The 18,200-nt window shown below is 52.6% G+C and overlaps 2 protein-coding genes across 3 annotated transcripts; both read left to right on the top strand.

Annotated features, from left to right (window-relative positions):
- Nucleotides 1-997: 997 nt before the first annotated feature.
- Nucleotides 998-6,206, top strand: Lynx1 (Ly6/neurotoxin 1). 2 transcript variants are annotated; one of them, XM_052161351.1, is made up of 4 exons: nt 998-1,128; nt 2,027-2,209; nt 2,403-2,504; nt 2,608-6,206. In XM_052161351.1, the coding sequence occupies exons 2-4, from the start codon at nt 2,158-2,160 to the stop codon at nt 2,802-2,804; spliced, it is 351 nt and encodes a 116-aa protein (XP_052017311.1). In that variant the 5' UTR covers nt 998-1,128; nt 2,027-2,157; the 3' UTR covers nt 2,805-6,206. The 2 variants fall into 2 exon arrangements, with proteins under 2 accessions (XP_052017311.1, XP_052017310.1); XM_052161350.1 differs by having other exon boundaries at nt 2,027-2,224.
- Nucleotides 6,207-7,344: 1,138 nt separating this feature from the next.
- Slurp2 (secreted LY6/PLAUR domain containing 2) lies at nt 7,345-11,163 on the top strand. Its single transcript, XM_052161352.1, has 3 exons — nt 7,345-7,396; nt 10,509-10,613; nt 10,874-11,163. The coding sequence occupies exons 1-3, from the start codon at nt 7,345-7,347 to the stop codon at nt 11,008-11,010; spliced, it is 294 nt and encodes a 97-aa protein (XP_052017312.1). The 3' UTR covers nt 11,011-11,163.
- The last annotated feature ends 7,037 nt before the right edge of the window (nt 11,164-18,200 follow it).

Here is an 18,200-nt window from a genome sequence, read left to right as displayed (position 1 = left end):
ACTTTCGAAACTTCATCCACCTACATACCTCCTCCAACAAGAGCACACCTTTTAGTCCCTCCCCACAACTGGAACCAAATGTTGGGTCCCATATGGCTCTGTGGGGGCCATTCTGATGCACACTGCCACATGGTCTTTGTGGATGGTTTGGAGGAACAGGTATGTCTTCTCAGGCACTAGAACGTATTGGTTGTTTCTCTCAGTTGTTTTTATTTTTATTTGGGTTTTCCGAGACAGGGTTCCTCGGTGTAGCAAGCCTTGATTGGCCTGGAACTTCCTTTAAACCAGGCTGGCCTTAAACTCACAGAAATCCACCTGCCTCTGCCTCCCAGCTCCTACTCCCCTGGGGTACTTGCCTTAGTTCTGCTGCCCCTTGTATGTGCACACACTCCTGCTAGAAGAATGCCCTGTGCACTCTCTGCTGTTACTACAGGTTTTATTTTCTTCCTCACACAACAAGAAAAAAAAGTAGGATTCGTGAAGAGCTATTAATTTTGGCTGCTTTTGAAACACAATAAAAATAAAATGAATTTTAGCTACCTAGAGTAATTATTTAGCGGTACACTTTTGATGGTAAGAACTGCCTGTGAGCCGTGGGATTCCTCTAAGGCTTCCTCGAAAGCGTTGCTATGGATTCCAATTAAGGACAGAGGTGCAGGGAGGTTCTTGTCCAGGTGGTGCATCTTCCCAAGGTCAGCATGCCCATCCAGTGCAGTTTGGTTTGTGGGAGCAGGGCAGCAGGGGTGAGAAGAGCCCCGACAAAACCTGAGGTGAATGTCCAGGAGGTGTACACTCTCCTCTGGATCGCTACTGTGAATCTGCACACGAGTGGGTGCATTCTGATGCCCAGGGATACCCCCCCAGGCTTTGCTCACTCGGGCCATTATCAGAAAGAGCTTATCCTGGAGATTGAGCCTTCAGAAGACAGGCTGGGGCGGGCTTTGAGCGGACTCAGGGGCGGAGCGTGAGTCCTAGGGGCGGGGTGGGAGGGGCCAATAGTGAGCAGGCACTGCGGATCCCTTGCAGCAGCGGAGCCTACTTGGTCTGCCTGCGATGCGGTACAAACACCGCACGAAGTGTGTACGGATTCCCAGTCAGACAGCAGGAGGGACCCGGGAGCGGCCACGGGTGAGTTTCCATGACGATAGGGATCGTGGTGGTGAAGGGCAAGGGCGAGGTCACTCCTCAACCAGCCTGCCCCGGGAGTCCTCCCCAAGCAAGACTGCAATCTTTCGGGCGGAGCTCCCCGAGAGGGGGCAGGCTCAGCTGAGCCTCAGGCCTGGCCTGATTCAGGACTTAAGCATCCTGGGCTGGCACCTAGGAAATGGGTCATAAAGGATGGGTTGTCTTCCGGGAGGGTATTTTGGTATCCCTACAGCAGGTGCCGGCCCGAGTCTGTAGACAGGGAGGAGAATATTAGTCCACATCCCCCTCCAACAGTCCCAAACACCAGACCCAGCCTACAGAGCTCTGTCTTGGGCAAGCATCCGGCAAGCATCGTCTGGCCCCTCCCACACAGCATTCTACACTTTTCTGCGCGAGGGGGTTGGGTGGACTTTCCTGCAGTGAGAGCAAACGCGAAAAGGACCCCTGCCCCATGAAGAGTCCAAACGTGGGTTCCCGTCTTATTTTGGCGAGCCTCTGGCACTCTGGGCTTTGCCAGGAAGAGACTGCGTGCCAAGTCTCCGTAAGACCCCTGCAAAAAAAAAAAAAAAAAAAAAAAAAAAAAAAAAAAAAAAAAAAAAAAAAAAAAAAGACGCCCTGGGTGAAGTTCTCTTTGTGTTTGGCATTCAAGGACCCTGGGGCCCCCTGATTTTCGTTAATATTCCTTCTCCTTCCTCCCCTTCTTTAGCTCCCTCCACCCTTGCTTTTTGCTTGCTTTTGGTCTTCTGTGGGAATGCTCCATATCTCACTCCCTCCTCCCACCTCCAGGTGACTGGAATTCAGTGACACCCACTGAGCTGGGAGACTCTTGTGCCTGCCCCAGCCCAGCTGTCACTACAAGTCTCTGTCATCATCTGTGCAGGGCTGCTTTACCACTAGGAGACGAAGAGCTCAAGTGGGGCTTCTGTGCCCTGCTCCTTCCCTGGGCTGAGTTGGATCCAGGACCAGCTGCTGCCCTCCTGTTCACTCCGGCACTGTCCTCCCAGCTCCGTCATGACCCACCTGCTCACAGTGTTCCTGGTGGCTCTGATAGGCCTGCCTGTGGGTAAGGTGGACAGAGGTGAGAGAGACCCTGGGACAGTGCAGTGAGGGCAGGTTGGCCAGAATTCTCTTTGACTTCTGGATGTCCTGATCTCTCTGGCGCCCAGTGGGAGGGGGAGGTTGCTTGGAGACAGCTGGGGTCTGACTGGCAGGAAAATGATTTCTTCCTGCTCTCTGATCCCCATTCTGATCCACAGCCCAGGCTCTGGAGTGTCACGTGTGTGCCTACAATGGAGAAAACTGCTTCAAACCCATGCGCTGCCCAGCCATGGCCACCTACTGTATGACCACGCGGACGTGTGAGTCCTGGAGGGAGGCTTCTACCTGCCCTGGTGGACAAGCTAAGATGGAGCTATCCTCACACTGATCCTCACACTGTAACCTTGTGTCTGTCCCCTGCAGACTTCACCCCGTACCGGATGAAAGTGAGGAAGTCCTGTGTTCCCAGCTGCTTTGAAACCGTGTACGATGGCTACTCTAAGCATGCATCTGCCACCTCCTGTTGCCAGTACTACCTCTGCAATGGTGCTGGCTTTGCTACCCCAGTGACCTTGGCCCTGGTCCCGGCACTCATAGCTATGCTCTGGAGCTTGCTGTAAAGCTTTGCCCCCGGAGCCAGATCCACTTAAACGCGACACTCTTACAACACAGTTGCCCCCTCTCACCCATTCTCTCCACCCAACCCTTTTCCCTCTGAGACTTCCCAGCTACCACGAGGTCCCTTGGCTATCTACGAAAGGACTGGTGGCATCCACATACCTCACTCCAAGCTCATTTTCAGTAGGCCGAGGTGTGGATCTATAATGTGCCCAGCTGGGAGTGGGGCAAGCTGGGTTCCTCCTCTTCCCAGGATCAGGGGCATCTAAGAGAGTGTTGTTTATGGGAGAGGGGCAACCAATCAAGTCAAGGAACACTGATTTGATAGAATTAGTAGCCAAATGCTACCTTCATAGCATCAAGACCCTGCCTCAGTCTACCCAGTAGAGGATAGGTCTGCTAGAGGGGGAAAAGATAATGAACTGGTTAGAAGCGGAGAAAGGCTCGACAGAGCTGTTTCTTAAGTCCAGCGGCTTCCCAGAGCAAATTGGAAGCCGTGTGAGGAAGCCCTTTGTCATTTCCTCGTGTCTGAGGAACTCTGCCAGAGCTGCTGCCTGGATAGCCATTGGCCAAGGGTCGCTAGCTACGGCTTCATTTCCAGCCCCATCTCAGCAGCAGGCCCCTTCACCTCTACTACAGGCCCTCATCCACACACCGGCTGCTGGGCCTTGAGGCTGGCAGGGACAGATGACCTGTGATACATTTTGTGTGGCTTGTACACTGGCCAGAACTATTCTGGGCTTGTCAGGAAGGGATCAGAAGCAGGTCAGAGCAGGTTAGTAGGGTGACGGCAGGTGACAGGGAAGCAGACTCCAGCCGACTTCCCAAGTCCCATAGGCAGCTCCTACGTCCTTCTGTCTCTTGGTAAATTATCAGGAGACAAATGTACGGGGAGTCAGCCCAAGTCCTAGGTGACTGCCTGTGAAGTCTATTGTGGCTGAAGAAAACTGCTGGGTATCAAGTCTCCGGAGAGCCTAGCCCAGATTTAGGAGACACACATCTTTTCATGCAGTGTAGCTGTCCCTGGGAGCCTTACCCTGCTCTCTAACTAGTACCCCAACTCATGTGCCACTGAGGACTCCCCTGAAGCTGACCCAGCCCAGGGGTCAGCATGCTGGCCAATGTCCACATAGTGAGACTACCTATGGAGAGTCCTAGTGGCCACCACATCCTGCTGGTCACCACATCCCACTGGTCATCACATCTTGAATGTTTTACTTTCCAGCTTCCCAGTGGTGAAAGCTCAGGACACAAAGGTCCATCCTGGGGACCTTCCTCCCGGTTCTAAGCAAACCTGAACTCCGTCTGCTGCTAGAGCTGATGTGACTTTCTGCCTCCATTTCCTCCAGTGACAGAGATAGGTCACTGTTGGATTTGGGAGGGTGGGGAAGGCACCCTGCTGCTGGGCTTGCCCAGATTCTCAGGAACAGGAACTGTAGGGCTTTATGACACACACAGGCAAATTGGGTGGGAAATGGCCTGGAGCTGAGGAGACACTGACTGCACAGAGGGAAGATGAGTCTCAAGGGAGGCTAGGAAGGGGGAGGGAGGAGCACACACACACATGCGCTCACAGACAGTGGCTACAGAATCCAGAAGGCAGCACTGGCAGCACTGGCTGCGGTGTCCCCTGAGGCCCAGGCAGGATGATAGAAGCCAGCGCTGCCCCCACCTGAGCTTGCATGGACCACACACACCACCACCACCACCAGCCAGCATTGGGACTGACTTGTGGAAGCCATAGGGCACTGGCAAGGAGGGTCAGAGGCGGGCCCCTGACTCAGCGGGTGAGGCCTGGGAAATATTACCCTGTTACCATGCTTGTGCAAGTTCATTGTCCCCAGTTAGGTGGCATCCTCAGCCCAAACTGGGAGGAATGCAAGATCAGGTCCTCCCTCCCACCACAAGGGGGCGATGCGGAAGAGGCTTGACTATCTGTAGCCCCAAAGCGAGGCGCTGAGGGTGCTGCAGTGTTGGGCTCACGACTTCTCCCTCCTGTCTCTGGACACTGTCCAAATAGGCCCCACATGGCCCACACTGCCACTCAGCCCTACAGGAAGCACTGTGCCTAGCTAGCCTGTCTTTGGTGCTTAGCACAGAGCCCCAAAAGCTGCTCAATTAATACAGGGCCAAGTCTGCCAGTGGGAGATGCAGATTAGAGGAACAGACCCAGACGGCCTGTCCTGAATCCTGTCTGGGGTGGTGTGATGAACATCTGTTTAGCTCACTGCAGATGGCTCTACACACTCCACAGCAGTTCTACAGAAGTGTATGGGGTGTTCATCACTGGTCCCCACCCCCGGACAGGTAAAGACACTGAGGCACGGAGGAGTGGGGCACTTCGTCTTCCTGGGCCATTCATCTTTCCGGTACTCCTCCAACAGCCGGAGTTCTTTGAGGCTGGGCACCCTCAAGATGATAGTGGCTTCCTAAACCAGAGAATTTCAGAGTGCGGTGTTATAAGAGCTTATGAACCTGAAACTTTAGGACTGGAGGTTTGAGGGGCTAAGGGGCAGGCCAGGGGTGTCCAGTCCTGTATGGAGAGAGAGAGAGAGAGAGAGAGAGAGAGAGAGAGAGAGAGAGAGAGAGAGAGAGAGAGAGAGAGATGGGGTGGAATGGTAGAAGTACAAAGGAACGTCAGCCTTTGTCAGGGCTCATCTGTCAGGGACTAGGGCTCAGGGCCGTGAGTGTTCTCACACCGTGATAAGCAGTAGCCCCTCGACACAGACCGTGTCCGGGCGTCTGGCAGCGGTGATCTATTGAGTTGCAGTCTGGAAGCATCGTGCACCTCTGTGGGACTTGAGGAAACTGGGTTAGCACGTGAAGCCAAAGCAAACTTCAGAGCAGAGAGTGAGGTCTGGTCTAGTCCACCAGAGAGAAGCCGTCCGTCGCCGCCGTCTCTGTGATTGGCTTCCCCCAAAGCAGATGGGAGTGGGGAGCGCAGAGCACCCGTGACCTCATCGTCTGCCGCGAGCATGTGAGTTCACATCCTGAAACCCTAGAAAGACTTCCAGGAGTAGGGTGGCCCGACTTGGTACACGGTTACTTCGTGGCAAGCACGGTGGCATCCTGCAGCACCAAGTGACCTGGCCTCCTCAAGCACAGACTCGTGTTCCAGCCATTGGTGAAATGACAGTGACAGTACCCTCTCAGCTGGCTCTTGGAGGCCCGCACCTGGGGTCTGCACAGCGGAGCCCCCAAAGGATGCATGGACACGTGATGCCTGGCACATCCCCTGGTTGTGTCTCTGCCAGCCCCAAGATCTCACCCAGCAAGTACATGAAACCCTCTTTTATGTCACACCCCTTCCCCTAGCCAGCTCCATCTACCTATACGCCAGAGTGGTCCCCATCAATGTCCGTCCCCCGTTGAATGAATAAACAAGTGCAGGACGTGGGTCTCTCTTTCTCGCATACCCTTCTGTCTGAATCCGGATTGGTTTGGTGGGTCCTTCTGACCCTGAAGATCTTTGGTTCCTAGCCTCCTACCCAAGCTAGCCAAGGCAAAGGAGGTTATAACTGGGTACCTGGGGCTCACTAAAGGTCACCTCCATTCCGGGGAAAGAGGCGGGCCCACCGGTTCCCATGCATGGACTGACAACCCTGAGGATTGGCTGAGGAACTGGGTGGGAGACACAGGACTGAAGTCCCCTACCTGCTACTTCTGCCTTCATCTGGCTTTCTGATTTCTGATTCCACACCCTTGTTAATTAATACTCAGGAAGAGAGTCTGATTCTAGTAGCTCCTCTCTCAGGATCTCTGGCCCTTTGCCCTGTACAAGCGCCCAGGTTTGGGGATCCCGTAAAGAATGGGGGTCAGTCAAAGCCACCTGGACAGCCATAGTAGACACATGGGGTCTCTTGCCTGGCCTCAGCCCCTACATCCTGGTCTATTGACAGAATGACCTCTGCCCTGCAGTTTGCTGCCTTTTTTTTTTTTTTTTTTTTTTTTTTTGTCTCTTTACCCCAATCTGGGACCTTTTTAACACCAAAGGCTTAGCTTTCCTCTCCTACTGCCCCTTGGTCCCATGCCAGTACAATCCCTTGATAGATAACACTCACCCCTTATTTCCACTACCAGGTGCACAGCCATGTTTCTTCTGGCTCTCCTAGTCCTGGGAGGGACAGGATGTGACCGAAGCCTGATTTAGCAGATGAAGAAACTGGTCCCTCAAAAGCCTGGTCGCCATACTCCATCCAGAACGAGCTGCCGAGAAGACATCCTAGTATCACCTGGCCCTCGGTGCAGCTGCAGGGTGAGGTGGACCTGTGCTGTGCTTCCAGCCTGCGCCAGGCCTTTCTCGAGAGCCTTGGGCCTGTTGTGTGGCACATCCCTCCTCACGGAGGAGGGAAGAAGGCTTGTGAAATTGTACCTGGTTCCCCCAAGGCCACGCAGCAACAAGCTCTGCCAGCTCCCATCTGAGCCAGGTTGCAAGTGACTCAGGGCTGGGAACCAGCAGAATGGGAGGCGAGGGCGGAGTAGGAGCCACAGGCGGCTATAAGGGGTGGCCAGGGAGCAAGCCTCGTCCTTAACACGGAGAACATGAGGCTTCCCTTCTGGTTCCTTCTGGCCGTGGTCTTGAGCATGGAGCTAGGTGAGTCAGGGGTGTGGCCGCTTTCCCTGCTGCCCTTACTGTCTTTCCAGCCTGGGCCACTGCTGACCCTTTGGGGAACCCCTTTCCTTTCTCCTCTCTTCACCCTTGACCCCAAGACCCTCCCTATCTATGATCCTCTGTCTTCTGCCACTGGCCTTCATAGATCTCTAAACCCTCTCCTCTGGACCCCGTAACAATCAATCTGCATGTTTACTTCTCAGTTTGAAACCCACACCTAGGTATCCCCAAGTCCACAGCAACAACCTTGCACACTCACAAGCACGGCACACCTCTGCTACTTTGCCTGCCTCCAGCCTCAAGGTCCCACCAGTCTGTCTTCTGCAGCCACAACTCTCTCCTGACATCCTCCTACCTCCTTGCTTAGATTCTATCTGTTCCGTCTTTCCAGGGCGATTTCATCCAGTCGACTTTCGGTCCCCTTGAACTTCTGTATCCCCCAGGCTCCATCTGCTTCCGTAATGGGTGCCTTGGCTCCAGTGCCTGCTGATGGCCTCCCAGGGACACCCACAAAAAGCATTGCCTATTCCTGGCCTTGCCATTATTTACTGGAGTCCAAGTTGTATCCAACCCCAATCAATGCCTGAGCAAAGGAAGAGTTGCCCCTGTGCTCCAAGCTCAGTCAGCCCCAGCTCCCAGAAGCCTCACCTAGCAAAATCTTGGTTTCCATCATGGGGTGGGGGGAATGCTCCAGCATTTGGGGTTCACCTGAGTTGTGGCATAGGAGGTCCATATGTACACCTCTGGCTCTAATTAACTCTTTTTGGAGTGGGTCTAATGGGGACTCTCTGACCTGAAGAAGTCTGAAGTACTGACCACCTAAGTGCTTCCCAGAGCCTTTAGCACAGCCTTTAGCATCTCCACTTTGATGGCCCTGAGCTCAAGGCTTAGAGACATTTGTCTCTGTCAGGACTGAGGTTTCAGAGGGAGTGCTCAGCCACAGGCCAGCTTCCGTCTCCGTCTTAGCCAAGGCTCTGGTATCTCAGGAGCATCTGTGAGCCTGAGACAAGTCTCTACACAGGGAACTCCCAGGCTCTTCCTTTATACCCACACCTCAAGACAAACACCTCAAGCCCGACCACTTCGAAGTTGGAGGGAATCAGGCTCCACGAGTCTCTCTCTGCATACTCCGTGTCCTATATCTTCACTGGGTGCCTGCTCTGCCCCCCATGGATAATGCCATATCTTCAGGTCTCAACATAGCCTGAGAAGGGTAGAGTCCATCCTAAGCTGATCCCAGAGTAAGAAAATAAGACCAGAGAGAGTCAACTGTTCCTGGCAACACTGCAGTGGGATTGGACCTACTGGAGTCTGCTGTTTTGAGGCTTGTTCTAGTGTCCCTCCTACATTTTCCAAAACCCCCTCTCTCTCTAGGCAAGTGCCTCCTTGGAGGTCTGTCTCTATGATCCTACCACTGTGACCAGAGCCGATTTCCTTCTGAGAACTGAACCTTCCTGGCTTCCTTGATGACAACACAAAGACCCCAAGAGGGACAGTTATTCTTTCTCTTAATGACCCAGCTCCTGTCCCTGTCCTACAGCTCATTCGATCATTTATTCTCTGAGCATCTCTTGAGCCTCATTGGTGAAGCAGGGTCCAGTGTGATGGATGTTTGGGGGGTCCCGGGGAGTGGGAAGTGGCCCCTGGTCATCTCCAGAACCCCGGTGAATAAGAGCAGTGAGACAGCCCTAAGTACGAACATAGCAAGGCCAGCTCATGGTGGCTGTAGCAAAGGAGGACCTCTGTCCCAGAGCTGAGAGGCTCCCGGGAGGAGATGGCCTCTGAGCCGGGGCTTGTTTATGCCACACGGATGATGGAAAGGTGAGCCTGGGCAAAGCTAGGAGGCAGAGAGGGGAAGAGAAATGGGAGTTGGTGCAAGTCCAATTCTCCCCAGCACCTTGCCTGACCCTTTTGGTGGCCCAACCACTTACTCCTCAGTCAGCTGCTGTCTATGCCTTTCCCTGTCCAAGGAACCCATGTTCAGTCTGTTTAGTGTCTTTAACATCCATGGGACAGATACAGACTTTTTGGCTTCTGATGCTACTTTTCTGTGCCCCTGGCAGGGCCTCAGATATGGCTGCTTGATAGGGTTGGCAAACAGTCAAGGCAAGCCATGGTGACCTTGCTGTGGTAGGGACTTCCTGTCTGTCCAGCCGCTCTATAGTACGTAGGATGAAGACCTCTGAGACTGGCCAGAATGGACCAGCAAACTTACATGTGAGGTCTGGTAGAGGTGTGGCTGTAGTAGGAGCCCCAGGGCGGAGCCAGCTTCCTGTCTCAGACACTCCTCAGTGGCCCAGGTAGGATGGGACTTCCCCTAGGAGCTTCCCCAGTTGGTGTCAGCTCAGGACTCGTACAAAGCCAGCATGCAGCAGCATGATTGGTCACGGAGAATACCCAGGGCTGGGCATGGAGTTAGGGACTTTGGAATCCAAGGAAGAAAGCTTAAGAAAGAGAGAGGGAGAAAGCTGCAGAGAGGACAGGGAGGGGCAGGGAGACAGAGAGAGAGCAGGGTAGGCCACTCGGCTGACTGGGGGTCCCTGGACTGGATGCAAGACCTGTGATCTAGGATTTGCCAGGAAAATGGCCAGTAGAACTCAGAAGGCTCCCACCTTCCCTCTGCCTGACTTGCCCTGGATTCCTTGCTAACTGGAGAAAGGTCCCATCATCTTAAGCCATAGAACAGAGACCCCATGGCTAGACATGATTTTTCTCAGGTCCCTGGGGGTAAAGGGAGCATGGCTAAAGTTCCAGTCTCCCATCCCTCCCCATCCCTGGTCTTCAGGAGCTGAAACCTATACTCCTCTTCCCCAAGGGGTCCACCTCTGCTCCATCCAGCCCTCAGTGCGCTGGGCTGGAACACAGACCAGCTGGCTCCAATATGATCACTGCCTCTCACACAGTGGTAGGTAGAGAATCAGGGTTTCCCTTAGCCCTTCTTCCAAGGTCTCAAGGAGCAAGGCCCCTAGAGGGAGGCTAGGTTACAGAGCTACGGCGCTGGCCTGAGGATGGAAGCAGGGCGCTGGGTACCAGAGCAGGTGGTATCCTCTGCAGGAGCTGCTCACCAACTGCCCCCATCTCCTTCCGTCTGTAGCTGTAACACGGGGCATGCAATGCCATCTGTGCAAGGGATTTGGAGGATGCTCCGGCCGCTCTAACTGCCCAAGGAACTCCACCCACTGTGTCATCATTGCCACCCGTGAGTGTGATGGGAGGGATGGGCTGGACACACCCTTCTTGCACAGAGATCTGGCTCACTGGGCAAACAGAGTCCAGAGCCCAGCAGATCAAGAACACAGTAGGAATATGTCTGGCAGCCTCTGCCTGGGACAGGGACCTGGCAGGGTCTTTCAGTGCTTGGGAGTAGCCCTCAGTACAACGGCTGATGTGATAGAGGTTTGGGCAGCTCAGATAGAGGGCTTCAGGACACACCGTGGTTGTTTCGCTCTTATCCCGCAGGGTCTCCCATCAGTTTCACAGACCTGCCTCTGGTGACGAAGATGTGCTACGATACCTGTCCTGATGTCCCCAGCTTGGGCTTAGGTCCTCATGTATCCATCGTTTGCTGCCAGTCCAATCTCTGCAACAGTGACTGACCACGCTCCTCCACTACCAGCTGACTCCACAGACCAAGTCCTGTGGTCAGGCCTGGCCCTTGGAAATCATTCCACCTTGGCCATCCCAAAGTTCCCCAACTCATACTTCCTCAGGAAGTTCTGATTGAAATCCTCTGTGAATCCACTGTGGTAAGATCCAACCTGTGGATCACCCTCAATATCAACAAATCTCCCAATAAAACCTACCTGGATCACATAGCTGTCCAGTGGATGCAGTATATCAGGCATTAGGCGTGGCTAGAGAGGGAATTGGACTCAGACGATTCCTTATCCCTCCCTCCCCGTCTGTCAGTCATGGCTTCCTTGGCCCAGGCTGTCTACCACAGCCCCCATGGACCATCTCTCTTCTATGAAGAGCCTGCCTATCTCCAGGTAGATCACAGGGACCTGTGGATGACTGGTTGTTCTTGAGCAGGCTGTAAGGAGGAGCTGAGTCTGTAGGCACTTAAGGAAAGCCCTAACTCGAGGCTGGGGCACCTGAGTATTACCCTGATCTGATATGCAGAGGAGTGTCCCAAAGCTGAGATTGGGGGCCAGGGAGCACCCAGACCTTGGGCTGAGGGCTGGGGAGCACTCTAACCTGGGCTAAGGGCTGGGGAGCACTCTAACCTAGGGCTGGGGGCTGGGGAGCATTCTGACCTGGGGCTTGGGAACACTCTAGCCTGGGCTGAGAGCATTTAAAGAACATCCTTGATCTGGGGTTTGGGTCACTTGAGGAACACCCTAACCTGGGCTTGAAGGCTGAAAGGACCCTGACCTGGGACCAATGAGCACACTAACTCTGAATGAGATTCCAGAAGCCTCCTACAGATGCACAGTTGAGCAGGTAGAGAAGAAAGCCTCTGCAGAGGAGGAATGGTCTTTGCTGACCACAGGTCTTTGGAGACCATCCACCTCTGTTGTCAGGAGCTCTTGGGGAAACCTGCTATCTTCTTGGCCATGTGTCTCAGGCACCTTGTCTCCTTCTGTCTTTCCTACCACGTCCTGGCCTTATTTTCTTTGTCTATGTCTCCCAGAAGGCTGCTCATACCCCGTGAAGCCCTGGGCAGGACCTCTGCCTCCAGGTACCCATCAGGAATCTGTCCCAAGAGAGCTGTGCCCTGGGGCAGTTGACTAGAACTGCCCAGACAGCATATCCACTCACCTTAGTATGGACACGGGGAATTAAATGCCTAGAATTTGTGCCCAGTAAATATTTAACTTCCAGTTCCCAACCAGGCCTGGGGATAAGTTTCTGGCTCCTGGTTTCGGAAGACCAGAAGCACATCACAGTTGATATCTGCCAAGAAGCACAGGCAGGCCCTGCCCTGGGCTTGCTTATTCTCAGCTTGGCAAAGTTCTCATAAAAATAAACACTTGCAAAAGCAAAAGGTGACGCCCACGAGGAGGGCAATGCCCAGGCAGAGAGCGACTGAGGGAAAGCTGGAGCCCCAGCACCAGTCGAACCATGGAAAGGAAGTAGCTATGCTAGCAATGCCTGGATGAATAAGAGTATTGCCCAGGGCAGTGGAGGACAGCTGGCTGCTGTGCTAGCACCCAAAGCAAGAAAAGGTGGTTCCAGACCTCTCTCACCAGGTCAAAAGACACAAAGTAAAACCAAAGACCTTTTGGTTGTTTTGAGAACTGGTCCCACTGTATATAGCCCAGGCTGGCTCCTACCTCAGCTTCCTGTGTGGCTAAAAAAGAGATTCCTTAAATGCTAGCCCATTCAGAAGATTAAAAAGGCCTCAAACTTGACTCTAATCCCATGATTAGATTAATCGGATAATTAAACTCAGGACTATGGCCCAACCCGGAAGTGGTGCCCCTGGGCATATACACAAGTAGAAACATGTCCACAGAAACTGGCCCATAGTTGCTCAGGGCTGGGCTATTCACACACAGCGGCCACAGGGTGGAAACCCACATACCCATCCCCATGAGTGACCACATACAATATGACATGTTCGGGCTATGAAATCCCAGTCACCAATCTACAGGAGTGAGGTCCTGATCCACTCTTTTGTAGGGCTGACCCTTCAAATGGTGCAGAATACTTTATTCTCTAGGACTCTGCGTGAAATGGCAGGGGTTTAGGGAAGACTGGAAACAGAAGAGGGAGACACACCGGCCAGGAGGGGACACTCAAATTATTTCCTTCTACTGTACCATTCAGTATCTCTGGTCATCAAAATGCTTGTATATTTCTTTGGCCACTGAAAACATCAGAAAGAGTCTTCGAGAGTAGAGTATTATTTGAGTACTTCAATGGAACATGTCATACAGAGGCTGTGGCAGGGAGAAAGGCAAAAGCGGAAGTGTGCCCAAGTTTCTTGGGTATAGCGGTCTGTTGGTCTTAGACATACGGGTCAGGGCTTGGCAGCTGTGCTTGGAGGATGAGGCTCTGCTGTGATGTCCGGTGCACTTTGTCTGAACTGCTGCAGTTACAGAAATCTGCATGTCACGTGCTGGGCATGTAAAGCACAGGGTGTGTGCAGAGCAAGGAATCTCTGGCAAGGTTCCTGAGGAAACCACTGTCCCAGGCAGGTAGGTAGGAGGCTTCCCATCACCACTTCCTTCCTTTACCAGGTCTGTCAAGAAAATGCTCATCCCAGCAAAGAATCATCAACTTTCAGAATTTTTTCTTTTTTTCTTTTTCTTTTTCTTTTTCTTTTTTTTCTTTTTTTTCTTTTTTTTTGGTCAGCCAGCGAGTGTTCCCACTGTGGGCTCCAGCTGGCCATTCTCCAGATCAATGCAACTCAGGTATCAGTCACGTGTAGCCTACAGGTTGAGGGCTCTGTGCCCAAGGCTACGCCCGCCTCACATCCTTCGCTCTCGGTCTTTCCATACAGTGTTTTGCTATCTTTGTTTTTTGTTTTTTTTTTAAGATTCATTTATTTATTATGTATACAGAGTTCTGCCTGCATGTATGCCTGCAGGCCAGAAGAGAGCATCAGATCTCATTATAGATGATTATGAGCCAGCATGTAGTTGCTGGGAATTGAACTCAGGACCTCTGGAAGAGCAGTCAGTGCTCTCAACCTCTGAGCCTTCTCTCCAGCCCCTTGGTCATGTTCTTGATTTTTAAAAAATGGTTAAAAGTATCACCCGATTTCTTGGGGTCCACTGAAAAGCAGCAGGACCTCAATGCCTTTCTAAGCATGAGTAATTTCTCATTTTCTTCCCAAGGAAACCCAGAACCTCTTGGGTTAAGCAACCCAGAAGCTGAGAGTCCCATCCCTTTGGGTTTTAAAGAGGTTTCATTATGTGGGCACAGTTGGTTACATGATTGGCCACTGGTGATCAGCGCAGCTTTCGATCGGCTCCTGACCTCAGAGGAGACTTGGGGTGTGGATCGAAATCCCCACCCATCAATTGTGCTTGTATCTCTTAGGTGATTGGCCCCGTCCTGGAACTGAGGGGCACCCATCCACCTGTCATTCATCAACTTATAAAAGGCACTCAGGAACTTTAAGGAGCTGCGTGTCAAGAAACTTGGCTGAAGACCAAGGGTGTCTTTCACAATGCCACAGAAATGGAGGGACGGTACATTAGCTAGGAGCATGGGCTTCCTTTCCGAGACAATGGGGCACGGAAATCCAACTAGTGCTGCTTGCAGATGTTATGCCAAAACTGTTGAGCTTGGCGGTGTAATCTTCCCACACACCCTCTTCAGCATGCCAGTTTGTAGCCCAAGCTGGCCTTGAACTCACAGCTATTGTTTCTCACACAAATGCAGGGATTACAGGTGGCTACCACCGCACTCAGCACATGATACACTTTGAAATGTGTGAGCTGCCAGGTATGTGAGATGTAGCCACGGAGAATTTAGAAAGAAATAAAAAATAGTCAGGCTGTGGTGGCACACGCCTTTAATCCTAGAACTCAGGAGGCAGAGGCAGGTAGATCCCTGAGTTCGAGGCTTGCCTGGTCTGCAAATTGAGTTCAGGAAAGACAACAGAAGAAGAAAAGATAAAGATAAATGAGATGCGAAATTGAGAGTCATAAATTACTATACAAGAATCTATTAAATAATACATGTGGACGCTTTCTAGAACTTGGGAGGCTGGGACTGAAGGTTCAGGCCAGCCTGGGTTACATAGGGTGACTTGGGAGAGGGGACTGCTAACAAAATTGAAAGACAGAAGACCAAGAAGGAAATATTTGTCCCATATGCCAAGAAGTGCACCACCCTCCACGTGTGCCCACAGGGCAGTGCCACAGGAAATTGTCAGAGGACACGCACACAGGGAGCCCAAGGAAAGAGGGTTGCTGAGAGGGTGACAAAGCAGAGCCTTGTCACCCTTATTATCAAGGTTATGACACATTCTAACAGCATCTGATGAGAGGTGCAGAGGTGGTGCCTGTGGGAGGGGTGTGGCCTCCAGGGCTGCTCCACGGAAGACAACTGGCAGACTCTGAAGTATCCTCAGTGTTTGTTGGATGCTGCTTCCATAGAGATGCCTTTGTCTCCTGCCCTAATCCAGTTAATGTCCACTGCTGTATGGTCATGGCCACTGGAGGTGGCTGATTTGCAAAATCAGGGGTCTCAAGGTAGACTTTCAAGAGAGAGGCTGTCTAGGAGGCCGAAGTGCACTCAGAGACCTGAGTGTGGAGTGATCTTTATTGGTTTCTTCTGAGTACTCCATAAGTCCTTTGGGAAAGGCTTGAGTTAAACCACAATTCCTGCTATATTAACCCTCCTGAAAGCCTCCAGGAAAAGTCACACTATGGTAGTAAGGACTAGGGCAGTTTATGATTCCAGGGACAGTGAATCTGTAGAAGGGTGTTTCCAGCTCCTCTGGAGCCCTTTTGGAAACATCCCTTTGATGTCTGGTTGATGGGTGCAAAGGGTGGGTACGGAGACGAGATCTGCTGCCCCTCTTTCAGGATAAAACTGTGGATGTCAATGCTCTACAGGTCCAGAGGCTGGTGCAGAGAGGCTCATGCACTTAAGCATCCTTTTGGAAAGATCCTGGAGGGACAGGGCACAATGGCCCCTTTCCAGAGCACTATCCTGGATCCTGTTTATGAACCTACTTCCGTTTCAGTGTGGGACTATTTTAGAGTCACTCCGTCTGCTCTCCTGGATGCCCCTGTAGAGGGGACAGAAGAGTCAGGGCCCAAGGAAAGATGGTGGTACCCTTTGGCCTTCCTGGAGTCGGCAGAAACTGGCTGGCTGCAGGGGGCATGGGGTATGCCTACCTGGGGAGGAAGGCTTGTGGGTATTGTTCCCCCAATGGAACATTCTGGGTTGATGTTGAGCACGGCCGATACAACATTGAGTTGTTGTAGGTAGGGTACAGGATTATGAATGGTCCCAGCATGACCAGCTCTCCCATGAAGTCAGGGCTTCCGTCCACAAAGCAGAGGCACTCACAGGGTATGGATGGTCCTGGGAGACAATGGAAGAGGACAAAGGAAGAACGGGTTGGGGGGGGGAGGAGGGATGGGGGGAGAGGGCAGAGGTGGGGCTTACCTGAACTTGAGAGAGCATCCATCCAGACCTTCCTCCATAGCCTGTCCTGGGCTCAGGGTGGCAAGCAGTGCACCCTTTCCCAGACATCCAGAGTCAGGTCTCTGCCGCCGATCTCACGGGTTTCTTCCTGTCCACCACACCATGGCACAGTCCATCTCATTGGTGCTGCGGCCACAGAGTGAAGGGGTCTAGACACGTTCAGGAGAAGCTCTCCACTGCAGAGTCCCAGTGTGCCCAGAAAACAGTGCAGTGTGAGAGGGGACCCCTAAACCCGGCTCCAGTGTGACTTCTCAATGTCCACAGCCCCAGAAGAGAAGCCACAATGCTCTAGCAGAGTAGCAGTGCTATAGAAGTCCTCCATGACTCTCTGAGCCCGAAGCCCAGACACACATGAGGCCTGATCCCAGTCACACACTGAACTGATCCTGGTTATACACCAATCCCTGATTCTAATCACCGTGCTTTATTCCTGGATATACTATGAGATGTGAGTTTGCTCACACTTCGGGCACTGACCATGGTCACAGGCTGAGCCCTGATCCTGGTCATACTCAGAGTTTTGATTCCAATCATATTCTGAGCCCTGATCCTGCTCATAGACTGAACCCTGATCCTGGTAACACTCTGAGCCCTGCTTCCCTTATATTCTGAGTCTTAATCAGGTTACACTCTGAGCCTTGACCCTAGGCACACACTAAGCTTTGATCCAAAGGTTTCTGAAACTGGGAAGGGAAGGATGTGGACCTCTTAGAGCAGAGGCCTCCCAGACTGAGCCAGCCCAGACCCTGGCTAGGCTACATTCCTCCCTGACCCAAGATGGGAACTTCCCAGGTACAACTTGGGTGGGTGTAAACTCTAGGAGTGATACTTAGGGGCCAGGTATATTCCAGGGGGTAAGGCAGAGTTGGAGGCCCTGGGCCCAAGGACAGGAAGGAACTGAGCTGGGCTGAGTTGGGTGTGGTAGAGGGATTGGGTTTAACCTAAGGACCTCACATGGGTGTAAAGTGGGCTGTCTAATCCAGTTAACCTCAGCACACCCGTCTCCACAGCTGTGTGGTCATGGCCATCTGTGGTGAATGATTTGCAAAATCAGACAGGTTTGGGATGCCACCCAGCTTGCTAGGTGACCTTGTCTTAGTCAATTAACTTCTCAGAACCTAGTTTCTTTATCCACACTAAAATTAATTAGTGCTCTGTCCCTCCAGAACTGTCATGAGGAAAACTACAGTTGGCAGGCTGAGTGTCTGACTCATGGTAGGCTAGGAAGCCCTGGGAAGCACAGTGGTTGGTTCAGGGCCTAGGCAAAGGAGAACTTCCCGTGCAGGGTGAAGCCAGAGCCCAGTGGAGCCCCTGAGGGCAGAGGCAAGAATGGACATCCCTTGCTGTGAGGCAGCAAGAGCAAATCCAGGATCGCAGTGAGGTTTGGGTGCCAGACAAAGAGACACTGGGAAGGCCAGCATCAGTGTGGTCTTCACCACGAGCAGAGTCAGGCAGGCAGCTGTGCCTCCATGCCGCATGTCTCAGCTAGGACAAGGTACTCTAGGAAGATGCCTGTGGGAAGTCAGGTCACGCCAGGTGCTGCCAGGTCTCCTATCATAGCATCCTGTCTGAGGCAAGGACACTATATGAGAGAGGCAGGGGGGGGGGAGGGGACAGACAAACAGACTTTCTTTCCTCCAACCTCACTACACACACATACATACACACACAC

Source organism: Apodemus sylvaticus, chromosome 17, assembly GCF_947179515.1.
Source record: "Apodemus sylvaticus chromosome 17, mApoSyl1.1, whole genome shotgun sequence".
Taxonomy (NCBI): Eukaryota; Metazoa; Chordata; class Mammalia; order Rodentia; family Muridae; genus Apodemus; species Apodemus sylvaticus.
This window is presented reverse-complemented; position numbering and strand designations above follow the sequence as displayed.